At 42.0% G+C, this 13526-nt stretch overlaps 1 protein-coding gene across 9 annotated transcripts in view; it reads left to right on the forward strand.

Annotated features, from left to right (window-relative positions):
- GXYLT1 (glucoside xylosyltransferase 1) overlaps positions 1-13526 on the forward strand; it is a 217016-nt gene that overhangs the window by 53624 nt on the left and 149866 nt on the right. For 2 of the 9 annotated variants that reach the window (XM_075551874.1, XM_075551879.1), the window contains one exon: positions 2155-6799. The exons of the other annotated variants lie outside the window; for them this stretch is intronic. In XM_075551874.1, the coding sequence (XP_075407989.1) occupies positions 2155-2316 (162 nt within the window). In that variant the 3' untranslated portion in view covers positions 2317-6799. Of the gene's footprint in view, positions 1-2154; positions 6800-13526 lie in introns of those variants that run through there. 9 annotated transcript variants of the gene reach the window in all.

A 13526-nucleotide genomic window follows, 5' to 3' on the forward strand; every position in this document is an offset into this window, starting at 1 on the left:
CTGTTGTGTCTCTAAAGTAAGGTCATCAGGCTCTGACTTGATTGACAGGCTTAACTCCACCTCTTTGCAAGTTGACAGGAGATTATGTAACTGCCACATACAGTGTATGTGATGGGTTTTTATTTTATTTTTTTGTGATGGGTTTTTTAAAAAAAATCTCAAGGGTGATGGTTATTGCAGCCATTGCCTGTGCTTTTCTTACTTAAGAGATAGTGTTAAAACTTCCTTTGCATCTCTATACTCATGAAGTCCGTGTTATAAATAAGTGCCTAATTCATGCTATTCTCAGTAGACAGGCTGCTGTTGCTGCTCTGTACAGACTCACTAACTGCTGTTGGAATGATGGTTTCAGTCAGTGCATGGTAGTGAGCCTCAACGCTATATTTCCTTCAGGATCTTGCATTTTTCACTGGCTTCTAAGATCGCCAAAAAGACCTCTTAGCAAGCCCGAATCATCTTTCTAGTTAAAGTGATGTACTTCTTGTTAGTTGATAGCAAGTCATACACCTACTTGAAAATCCCAAGGTAACTAACAAATTGCTTCCATTTAGCCACTACTAAAGTAGCGCCAAAATATGTTCCTCAGGATATGAATGTATTTGTGCAGTAAATTAAGACTCCCTGGTCAAAGTGCATTTAGAAACAGTGGTCCAGCTCAACAGGGACATTTTTGATGGACTTTTTAGAGTTCCTCATGTGTCAGTCTGATCCTGCATGAAGAGTACATCACAGCTAGTAGTCCCCAAGGGGGTTCATCCTGGGACCCTTTCGTGCTGTGCCCCTGCAGTTAGGGTTCTTCGGGCAGTGCTTAGAGGCAAAGCCTTTCGTCCCGCTCTATGCCTCTCTCTTTTCTTTCAGACGGCCTGCACACACTTAGAAGAGTGATTTGGGAAACCTGGCTGAGGCTAGCTATAAGACCCTCCACCCCCTTAACAGTTTTAAGTGGCAATATGCATGACCAAACAAACCTACATCTGTTCACAATTTTTTTTGTTTTTTTTTGAGAATTTAGGATTTTTTTTTTAATTTTAACAATTTATTGGGGCTCATCTGTTCACAATTTTTACATGAACAGTCCAATGACATTGGTTACATACTTCACAGAGTCACCAGTGGCATGATCTGTACCCATGTTGTTTGATCACCTTTAATTTATGGTCACTGCCCTCAAAGTTTTCATTTCTGCTTTAAATGAGTTATTGTCAGAGATATTTCTTTATGTGAGTGCTATGTTCAAGACAAACATTCCTTATTAATTAATTAAGCTAAACTGTTAATTTAGTTTAAGGACCCCTGGTGGTATAGTTAATTAAGAGTTGACTGTTACCCATAAAATCAGCAGTTCAAAACCACCACCTGCTGCGAGGGAGAAAGTAGGCCTTCTACTCCCAGAAAGATTTACAGTCTTGGGAACTCACAAGGGCAGTTTTACCCTGTTCTGTAGGGTCGCTATGAGTCTGTATCTAGTCAATGGTTTTTGGTTGTTTAACAGTGTCTTCCTGGAATAGTTTTTTATTTAGTTCAAGATTTAAATATTATTTCAGAGCATAGGTTTTTGGGGTTCCTGGGCTCAGGGAATCCAGTAAGTCTGTTTCCATATGAGGTAGAAATTCTATTCCATCTTTTTCCTCCACCTGTTCAGGATTCACCTGCTGGGTCTTTGAGTAAAATGGGCAGTAGTGATAGTCAGGCACCATCATTTTCTCCTGGTGTCATGGTAATGAAGGAACTAGTTTATGGAGGAAAAGAAATCTTTAGTCCATTCCCTGTTTCTAATTCTGGTTCCCCTTCTGCTGCTCTGAACAAATAGAGCCCAATGGACGTTTCTGGGTTTTCTTTTTAAAATCCATCTGGCTTCCATCCCTTTATTCAGAACATTTGGTTGACTTCTCCCATCAGTGTCTTTGAAGACTCCTTCCCTGGGCCTGGAAAGCCCTCTCACTCTGTACTTCTTTTCTGAAAAACATCCCTTATTCTCCCAGGGTTATCATGGTGTTTTCTCCCTTCTGTACTGTGAAACCATAGTTCAATTTAATTCAGTACAGATGTTTGGCATGTACTCTTTGTGGTGATAGTATCAACCAAGAAAGTTTTGAATATATCTGAATGAAATTTTTATATGTCTCTCAGTCTTTATTTTTCCTCTTTCTCTAGTGCTCTTTTGAAGATGACAAGGTTCACTCCTTACTGAATCCTTTAGAACTGGAGCTGCAAAAAACAGTGCATACATACTGTGGAAAACTGTACAAAATAATTATAAAACAACTGGCAAAAAGCATACGAGACCTTTACGATCGACCACCAAAAGGAATGTGATTGGTGACTGCTGAGTCAACCGAATTTCAAAGCAAAACAAAACAGAGTATCACAGAATACCTGTGAAGAGGATGTAGTCTTGGACAGAGTATTCAGGAAAGAATGATCCATTTTGAGAGTAATTCCCTTCTCCCCCCCCCCCCAATGGGGTTAAATGCAATGAAGAATAAGTTAAATGCAATGAAGAATAAGTTAAACTCTTGGGCCCCAATTAGAAGACATTGTGATCTCTGGTGTTTGTAGCGTTACTTGCTATCATTCCAGTATTGCTAAAACTATTATTGCATAGTTAAGGTGTACAGACATCTGTCGATTGTTCTTCTCAAGTGAGTAAGAGTAGTAGGGGTGTGTGGATGGAGGACAGGTACCTCCTACACAGTGAAAACACTCAGCCTGTGAGCATAGCAATAATTCCATGTCAGCACTAACCTCACTTTAAATGTATGAGAACAGACTTGTTTACAGGAACAGAAAAAGCTCTGTTTCTATGGAAATGTGATGTAACCAACGTAACCGTTGACAATCTATGTGTGCCTTGATTCATTTCATCTCTGTTTTCCAGTGTTTTTGTGACAATCGCGTTTGGACCATTTTTAGATTAGAAGTTAGCTGCATGTTTCAGACAGCTGTTGTGAAGAGGATGGGTGAACAGCGAAACTGCTCATTTTGTCACTGGGGTTTTGTGTGTACGTGTATTTGTGAAATGTCATGTTTTATTTTCATTTTGTGTGTGCTCAACTCTCTTGCCCAAACACATCTAAGATTGTTAAAAGTCTTTGGTGAGAATTTATTATTATTTTCATTTTAAGTGAACAATTCAGCTTTACTGGGCATTCTGGAAGAAAAAAAATAACAAGTTGATCATAAAGCGAGACCTTGAGAGTTACTACTATAATAGTGGAAAATGTAAGGGCCCAAAATGTGTAAACTATACACGTTCTGTGAACAGTAATTTTAGTTAGAATGGAACAGAAACAATTAGTCCACTTAAACTTTTTCATCTACCTCAACATGGTGTTACAATATACGTTGGAAGAAACAGATGTATAGAACCTTACTATAAGATAAGCCACTTCGTGAATAATTTGAATTAATAAGATGATAGCACCACCTGACTTTAAGAAAGGTAGTTTTCATTGCGTGAATGTGCATATCTTCCATTTTTGGAACATCACTTTAAGATGGTTAATTATCTCAAGGTCTGAAGACCAGGAAAACAATACCTCTCTTGGCATTCTTGGCCTGCAGACTAAAAGAACTGTAGATTCTGGGTGCTCAGCAGGCTCTGTGCTGGGAGCACAGATCTCATTTCGCCATGTGCTATGTGGTCACCTTTTTTCTGTCTCTCCAGTACGTTAAGGCTGAAATAGAGATGGGAAAACCATGAAGGAAAAACACCACGCATGTGAAAACGGGTGATTTGCTTTATGAAGAACTAACGTCCTCTAGAGACAAAAAAAATAACAAAACGCAGAAATCGGGGATCAGTGTAGTAGTCCCATGTCTTCTCAGATCATCCAGGGACCGAGAGGGAGGGAGGAGGAAGAATCTGAGAGTCAATCGGCCCTCATAGAAGGGCTGCCCTCTGAGCGCGTGCTCTGCCTGCCCCCGGCAGAAGGCCCTGCTGAGTGCAAGAACCTGACGGTGGACCGTGCTGCACGTGAGCCTCCAGAGGGAGAAGTAGGCTCCTTGAACTTATACGGTGGAAGGACGTACACAGCATTGTTTCTAGTGGTTCTCAGATGACATCTCTGCCTTGTTAGCTGTGTGACTCCCAGGGAGTGTGGCAAGCACAGACTGACTCCTGGACTCATCCTGTGGAGGCACGGACAGACTTTGTAGGATAGGATCTGCAGATCTTTTTCTGAATGAAAAGATGTCCGCGTCACACAAAAGTAGACTAGTGTATGATGTTACTTATCACCCAGGTGAAACAAGTACCTCTGTGTTACCACGTTGGCTTCATGTAGTCCACCCTCCTTTATCCCCTGTCAAAAGGGCTTTCCCGGAACTTGGGGTGTCCTAGTTCTCCAGTCCTCTGACCACCACCTGTGAACGGTCTGTGGGTAACTACAGTGACCTCTTGCTTATTAAAAGTAACAATTGGTTTCTTGTAATACCCAGTCCTCACACACAGTTCCCTGAGTTTTGAAATATGCTACTTTATAGTTGGTCTGTTAAATTTAGGTGCAGAAAGGAAGTCACATAGCGGCCTGTGACTGTTTTTAACAAGCTCCTCAGATGATTTTGGTGTCAGCAAGTTTGGGAACCACCAGAAACGCTTCTGACCATTTGAAGGATAAAGGTAGAATACTCTTGGCATCGTTGGTGGCTTGTAAAATAGGGTTCTGACCCCTGCTTACTTCCCTTCTCTCCTCTACAAGACATCAAAGGAGAGCGAAGCCAGCAGGCAGAGAGGATGCTGACTCCCATCAGCAAACAAGGAACCCAACTTCACTGCCATTGCTCTTAGCAACCCCCTATCCCCCCCTCCTCCCACGTGGGTTTCTGAGACTGTTTAAGGTAGTAGAAAGCCCAGTCTTTCTCGTGTGGAGCTGCTGGTGGTTTCAAACTGCCCGCCATGCAGATTTCACCCTATGCATAACTATGCCACCAGGCTCCTAGGAGACAATCATTTCCTTTGAAGCCAAGATTCCTGCCCTGGAAACATTCTTGATTCAGTAAAACATGAATGCCCAGACACGGAGATCTCCAAGGAATGCAGGCACCTCAGATGTTGAAAAGAGACCAGTACTTTCTACAGCCAACCTGTTGAGAACCTTATTTTTTTAAACAGCCACGTCTACATTTCTTTGTCCTGTACCTCAAGGAAGACAGAATAAAGTTCTCTTTGTAAAGCCAAAAAAAAAAAAATAGGGTTCTGATAGGTTGTTGGGCCGATGCAGAGTGTGCTCAGTGCACATGGATTGTGGTCATTTACACCGTCACACCCACTGCCTGGTGGGTTGTTTGGAAGGCTCCTCCTTCAGCTTATTCAGACCCGACCTGACTAGACATTGTATCACAGATTGAGTTATGATGAAAACTACTTCAGAGGACTAGTGTCACTTAGATTAAGGACATCATAGAAATTTCATGACAAGACTAAAATGAATTTTCTGAATTTACTTTTAGATCTGGTAATTTCCTTGAGCATTCTCAAGAAATACAGTTAACGAGGTTAAATTAATAGACATCTTACAGAGTGTTACATTGGTTTCCAGTGTGAGTGTTCTTTCTATAGAACATCATGTATCTATGCAGTTTATATGAATGACATTATATATTCTTTGACTCTGTTTAGAACAATTCTGACCTCAGAACTATCTCTGGGTGACAGTTTTACCAAAGTGGAATGACTTTTTTTAAAAGTAGCCAAACGTGTATGCAGTAGCCATTTAACAAGAATTTGAATTTAGGAAATACATGTTGTAATTTACATGTAGAGACAGAGCCCCCTGTGAAGAGTTGTACCGTATGTACAATGTAACCAAGTTCTCTGGACACTTAGAGACTAAACACGATTTCTGCTTTTCCCATTGCTCTGCGTTGCCTCCAGTTAGATGTTGCTGGTTTCAAACGAGGAGGCTGTGAATTAGAACTATGTGGACTACTGGCATAGCATTTCACTTCCTCTGTGCACTGGGTTTTTCAATACAATCAGTGTGCCCTACCCACAGCCCCAGAAGATGAGCGAGAGAAGCAGTGGGGTTCAGAGCGTTCTGCACAGTGTCCTCGGGCCCCGCCAGTGTGACAGGGAAAGTTCTCTTTCACCCTGTTGGCTCCTGTGCCATTGTTCTGTTGACTTCGGTTGAATGTTTTCTGACACATTTTGTTTATATTGTGCAAGGAGGAATTTTTAGGGTGAGACAGAAGCAGAGAATGAAAGGATGATCAGGAAAAAATAAGAAGGAAAAGGAAGTGAGAAAGGGAGAGAGGAAAGGGGAATAAGTGGGAATGGAAATGGCAGAGTACGAGAGAAGGTGGAAAGTGAGGAAATGGAGAACTAGAGGTGGAGAAGGAACTCAAACGATTTCCCAGACGCGCCTGCTAGAGCGTGGTTTGGGAATCCCTCCTTGCCTTGCATGGCAGCTTCAGCGTATAGATCACATCTGCTCATCCTCAGGCAGGATGCTTCAGCTGACCCGTAATGAATGGGTTCGACAGAGCCGGGAAGAGCAGAAATGCAGGAAAAGGAAACCACAGGAAGGGTGTCTCCCACATCCTTGTCAGAAGTTTGTATTGTAAGCTATTAATACTTTAGTAGTCATCAGAACTTTGAGTTCTTGTTTGTTTTTTAAGGAAAACTACTGGTCAGTTTTTTGGAATAACTTTTTGAGTCCCGTAGAGTAATTCGAGAAGAAAAGTAGGGGTGATCTGCCAGGTGTGGAGCCAGTTATCTGTTTATTACATGGAATTTCAAGTGTCTTAAAACAGGAATTGCCTTACTGCATTTTAAATTTAATAAACTGTTAAATCATGATTTGTACTATAGCAGTTATCCTTTTCTACATTGCCAAAGCAACTTCTCTTTGTCTATTAAAGTCTGGCTAAACCATGTTCTAATGTGTGTTGTTTCTTAATTCATTGAACATAAACTAGATCTTTAAAGCTAAGTGGTAGGTAAACTTAAGACAGAAGATAAGAGTTTTCTTTGCAAAACTGAAAATGAATATTGATGTTATGCAAATACATAGCAATTACAACATCAAAATATATAGATTAGCATATTCGGCTGCTCAATTTAAAATTGATTGCAAGCCAATGTCAGGTTTACTTTTAAATGGAAATATATGTATTGTCACCTCAACCCTACCAGTGATTTCAAATGATTATTGCTTAGAATATACCATGAACTCCATTTTCAAACAAGTCTTTGGAAAGATAAATGGACAAAAAGAAATGAAAATGTATACTTCCACACATGGCATGCACTTGTAAGTCAGGCGGACGGGTAACACACGAGGCGCTTGTTGCAGGGCACTCATGTATGGGGGAAGCTGGTTTAAAAAATGCAGTTATTTGTGTAAAAACATGGTGTAGAGTTTAAAATACTATTTGAAGGAGGAACTGATCACAGTGATCTGCATATAACCCCTTCGCAGGGAGATGGACAACAGAAAAGTGGGTGAAGGGAGATAGCAGTTGGTGTAATATATGAAAAAAATCAGATTCGTGGGGATTGAAATGAGCTGATAACAAGGACTCAATTAGACAATGTTTTTAAAATGATGGCAACATATGTACAAATGTGCTTGACACGATGGATGTGTGGTTTGTGATAAGAGCCCCTAATAAAATGATCTTTTTAAACAAAGTATTATTAAAATATAATTGCATAGGGAAAAATAGCATTTGGAAGGTTTGTATTTAGGCATTTTGTCAAATTTAACATTTGGAAACTATGACAGTTTGGTTTATATGTGCAATAGTCACACATGTAGTCATCCCTAAATACTGGTGGGCATAATGTAGTGGTAGATACCCCATTTAAAAAATAAGGTGAAAAAAGTTTTTAACTGATATAAAATGTCTTCAGGGAGTACTAGAATGTGGTGCAAAAGAATTTGTTTTTAGTAATGCTAACTAGGACATTCTTTTGAGTGTGGCAGGACACGCACTGCCACTCATTCTTGAGAACTGGACCACTTTTTGATGGCTGCAGTAGCACAGTATTCATGAAGGAGATTGGACGTGGCTCAGATAAATGGCTTGCACTGATTTGCACCTGTTCCCAGAATCAGAATCTGGAAAAGGTTTCAGGTGTTTGAATTGTTCACAAACATTTTGCATAAGTATATGGATATTTTAAAGCTGCAAGGAGGCATTTTGGTGAACGGTGGCATGTAAAGTATACTCTTGAACAGCTTCTTAGCTTAAAATAGTTTTAGAACAATAGAGATATTTTTCTCTGAGTATTTTATGTACTTTGACATTTGTTAAAGGAACAAGGGGACTTCAAAAACTTTGTGGAAAAAAAAACTACTTGAAACATAATGGAATTTTCCCATGAACTTTTTGAAGCTCCCTTGGGTGAGATAGATTCAAGTCTAATCTGAAAACAGTGGAGAATTGCTTTGTTCTGTTTTGGGGGAAGTTCATCTCTTTCTTGAGAAACTGAGTATTGTTAAGTAAACTTATCCAATAATTAGTTACTTTCCTCACATCATCTGTCTTAATTACTCTGGAGGTCCACAACAATCTCCACTTGAGGGTTTTATTAATGGGGTGCAGAAGGGAGGATAGTTCTGTCGTTGACTAAATGCGGAGCGGAGCACTGCCATCAAGGACCAAGGTACCTGGCTCTTCCGTGGCCATTTTCACCATGTGGAAGATCCAGGGCACAGAGGCAGGCAAGCAGAAGAAGCTTCCTCTTGCCCCCACCCACTTCCCTTAGACAAAGCAATGCCAAGGAAAATAAGCTGTCGTGATAGACTCAGACCATGAAGATTTGCCCGTTGGCCTTGGAAATGACCTCCACTTTTGGAGGGAGGCTTGCTCTCTCACACAGTTCACTCTGCTTTCGGCTGAGTTCTAGAATTCATTGCAATGGCCACACATGCAGGCAATGCTCACAATTACGGGGTTTATTGTGGACATGAACAGCTTACAAGTCAGGAATAATGTCTTCAACAGACTCACGCTGTCGGGATATTTTACCCAGTTATTTTGTGGCTGCTAATACATGCTCAAAGGGCATGCCACTGCTGTAGGCCTCAACAAGGCACGCCTTTCCTGCTCCCTGAGTCAGCAAACCCAGATGCATGAATTACGGGAAGTTTCCAAAGGAACTCTACTCCACAAGTCAGCCTCCTGTGCACAAGCCCTCAGCTTTACCTGCTCTGAGGGCCCCACCGCTCTGGCTCCTGGTTTTGGGACTCCTCGATCTTCGGATGTCAAAGCTGCCTCCTGGATCAAAGAGGTTCACTGCAGGAATCTTGAGGTCCAGAGGACATGTTCCAATCTTGGCTCTCACTGGGAATGAGCTTTGCAACCCCCCCCCCCCCGCCCCCACTTTGAGATGCCTCACTTTTAAAATTAATTAAATTATTTTAAAAAATCATTTTAATAGGGGCTCATGCAACTCTTATCACAATCCATACATCAATTGTGTAAAAGCACATTTATACATTAATTGCCCTCATTCTCAAAACATCTGCTCTCCACTTAAGCCCCTGGCATCAGCTCCTTATTTTCCCCCTCCCTCCCCCCTCTCCCTTCCCTCATTAACCCTTGATAATTTATAAAAATTATTTTGTCATAGCTTACACTGTCCAGTGTCCCTTCATCTACTTTTTTGTTGTCCGTCCCCCAGGGAGGAGGTTACATGTAGATTCTTGTAATCGGTTCCCCCTTTACACCCCACCCTCCCTCCATCCACCCTCCCTGTATCGCCACTCTCACAACTGGACCTGAAGGGATCATCTGCCCTGGATTCTCTGTGTTTCTAGTTCCTATCTGTACCAGTGTACATCCTCTGGTCTAGCCCGATTTGTAATGTAGAATTGGGATCATGATAGTGGGGTGGAGGAAGCATTTAGGAACTAGAGGAAAGTTGTATTTTGCACCGATAGGCTCGTCTCCTCCCTGTGACCCTTCCGTAAGGGGATGTCCAGTTGCCTATAGATGGGCTTTGGGTCTCCACTCTGCACTCCCTCTCATTCACAATGATATGATTTTTTGTTCTGATGATGCCTGCTACCTGATCCCTTCAACACCTCGTGACCACGAGGCTGGTGTGCTTCTTCCTTGTGGGCTTTGTTGCTTCTGAGTGAGATGGCCGCTTGCTTACCTTCAAGCCTTTAAGACCCCAGATTCTATATCTTTTGATAGCCAGGCACCATCAGCTTTGTTCACCAAATTTGCTAATGCACCTGCTTTGTCTTCAGCCATCTTGTTGGGAAGGTGAGCATCATGAAATGCCAGTTTAATAGAACAAAGTATTCTTTTTTTTTTTCACAGTCTGATAACACCTCCTTAGGGGTGCATCATTTTTTATTTTATTTAAAAAAATTTTTTAATTTTAACAATTTATTGGGGCTCATACAATTCTTTTCACAGTTCATACATATACATACATCAATTGTATAAAGCACATCTGTACAGTCTTTGCCCTAATCATTTTTTTCTCTTTTCTTCTTTTACATTTTATTAGGGACTCATACAACTCTTACCACAATCCATACATATACATACATCAATTGTATAAAGCACATCCATACATTCCCTGCCCCAATCATTCTCAAGGCATTTGCTCTCCACTTAAGCCCCTTGCATCAGGTCCTCTTTTTTTCCCCCCTCCCTTCCCATTCCCCCCCTCCCTCATATGCCCTTGGTAATTTATACATCGTTATTTTGTAATACCTTGCCCTATCCGGAGTCTCCCTTCCCCCCTTCTCTGCTGTCCCTCTCCCAGGGAAGAGGTCACATGTGGATCCTTGTAATCAGTTCCCACTTTCCAACCCACTCACCTTCCACTCTCCCAGCATCGTCCCTCACACCCTTGATCCTGAAGGTATCATCCACCCTGGATTCCCTGTACCTCCAACCCTCATATGCACCAGTGTACAGCCTCTGTCCTATCCAGCCCTGCAAGGTAGAATTCGGATCATGGTAGTTGGGGGGAGGAAGCATCCAGGATCTGGGTGAAAGCTGTGTTCTTCATCGATACTACCTCACACCCTAATTAACCCATCTCCTCTCTTAAACCCCTCTATGAGGGGATCTCCATTGGTCGACACTTGGGCCTTGGGTCTCCACTCTGCACTTCCCCCTTCATTTAATATGATATATAAATATATATATACATACATACATATATACACATACATACACACACTTATATCTTTTTTTTTTTGCATGATGCCTTATACCTGGTCCCTTGGGCACCTCGTGATCGCACTGGCCGGTGTGCTTCTTCCATGTGGGCTTATTTGCTTCTGAGGTCGATGGCCACTTGTTCACCTTCAAGCCTTTAAGACCCCAGACACTATCTCTTTTGATAGCCGGGCACCATCAGCTTTCTTCACCACATTTGCTTATGCACCCATTTGTCTTCAGCGATCCTATCATGGAGGTGTGCAGTCAATGATATGATTTTTTGTTCTTTGATGCCTGGTAACTGATCCCTTTGGGACCACTCGATCACACAGGCTGGTGTGTTCTTCCATGTGGACTTTGTTGCTTCTGAGCTAGATGGCCGCTTGTTTATCGTCAAGCCTTTAAGACCCCAGTCACTATCTCTTTTGATAGCCAGGCACCATCAGCTTTCTTCACCACATTTACTTGTTCACCCACTTTGGCTCCAGCCGTTGTGTCGGGAGAGTGAGCATCATAGAGTTCCAATTTAATAAAAGAAGGTATTCATGCATTGAGGGAGTGTTTGAGTAGAGGCCCAAGGTCCTTCCGCCACCTTAATACTTGACCTATAAATATAGACACATAGATCTATTTCCCCATCCTCCTACATATATTTGCATGTACATGTCTTTGTCTAGACCTCCATGAATGCCCTTTGACTCCTAGCTCTTTCCTCCATCTCCATTGACTTTCTTCCTGCCCTACTACCATGCTTCATCGCCACCTGGGCTAGAGTATACCTCTTCTCTAAGCAACCTTATCCTTGATCATTTCCCACCAGGCCTGCCACTCCCCCTTCTCTACCATTTGGGGTCCCATGTTTTTCCCTTGTCCCTGGGTTTGTTAACACCACTTCCTTACCGTTCCTACCCCCCCACCCCAAGTCCCCCCAGAACTGTCGGTCCTGTTGTTTTTCCTCCAGATAGTTCATCCAGCCTGTCCTATTCAGACAGACCTGTGGAGTCAGTAACATGCACGAAAACTAGACAGAGGAAAACAAAGCAACAGTATGCAACCAGACAACAAATCAACAAAAACAAGCCACTGACAAAGAACAGAACAAAACTTCACAAGAGAAAAGCTTGTAGTTAGTTCAGGGGTCGTTTGCTGGCCCTTAGGAGCATTTTCCAGTCCAGTCTGTTGGGGCACCACGCCCTGGCCCCAAAGTCCACTTTCAGCATTCCCTGGGGACCTTGCCACTCCATTCCCTTGCTGTTCCGCTGCACTCCCCCAGTGATTTGCCTCGGTGTGGTGGGATCAAGTCAGGTGCAATTCCCACACTGTGTCTCCGATGCTGTCCCCTGTATCGCCCTTAGTCACTGAGGGGGAACAAAGTATTCTTGCATTGAGGAGAGATGCCTCACTTTATACCCTGCTGGATGACACCCTCAGCTGATTGATATAATACAATCATATCCCGCCCCCACCCCCATCTTACCCAAAGCTATTAGGGAAAATGATTTGGTGGAAATAGCAAAAGCTAACTGCTTTGAAGTGCTGTAAGAAATCCACTGTACTGTAAGGTCCCTCAGGAAGAGGGATGACATCTGGGTTCTGGTGTCATGGAAGAAAGTGGGAAGGTAGTGGGAGGGAATTTGCGAGCTAGCTATTGGCTAGGCAGCAGGTCATATCTTAGTTTACTGATCCAGGTATTAACTATCATTACTAAAGGGATCAAACTCAGATTTTGAGACAAGCACTTTTTCTGAATTGTGAACTTTGGCACAGCTCTATGTGAGCTGCTAATAACATTAAGTTTGTTTTAACAAGTCCCCAAAATGGCTATGATCTTAACCTTTCTTATTTTTCCCCATTTCATTATCTTACACGATATGGTCGTAATCATATCTTACAAGCTTGTTGAAGTTATGTTTCAGCTTTCCAGAAGAGTTTAAAAGCTCCTTTGGATTTGTGATGAAAACAAATGAATATTTTGTTACCTATCTATTTTAACTAAAAAAATTAAGAATGAATTGCAAAATATCCACATTAGAAAATGATGCCAAAAAATACAGAATTAAAAGTTTACAAAGCCATCAGTAAAACTCACTCAACAGTCATCAAGTCAATGCTGACTCATGCAACCCTCTGTGGGTTTCTGGAACTGCTTACAAGAGTAGAAAGCCCAGTCTTTCTCTGAGGAGCTGCTGCTGGCTTCAAACTGCTGACCATGTGGCTCGCAGCCTTGCCACAGTTAACTTTGATATATGCCCTCCATGCTGTGCACCTGAATGAAAGACACATATATACAATCAAAGAACCAATTTACAGTCATGAAGTGGATTCCAACTCACAGTGACGTTATAGGAGGGCTAGACCTATTCCTGTGGGTTTCTGCAATTGTAACTCCT

The sequence above is a fragment of the Tenrec ecaudatus genome, chromosome 6 (genome assembly GCF_050624435.1).
Source record: "Tenrec ecaudatus isolate mTenEca1 chromosome 6, mTenEca1.hap1, whole genome shotgun sequence".
In the NCBI taxonomy this organism is placed as follows: Eukaryota; Metazoa; Chordata; class Mammalia; order Afrosoricida; family Tenrecidae; genus Tenrec; species Tenrec ecaudatus.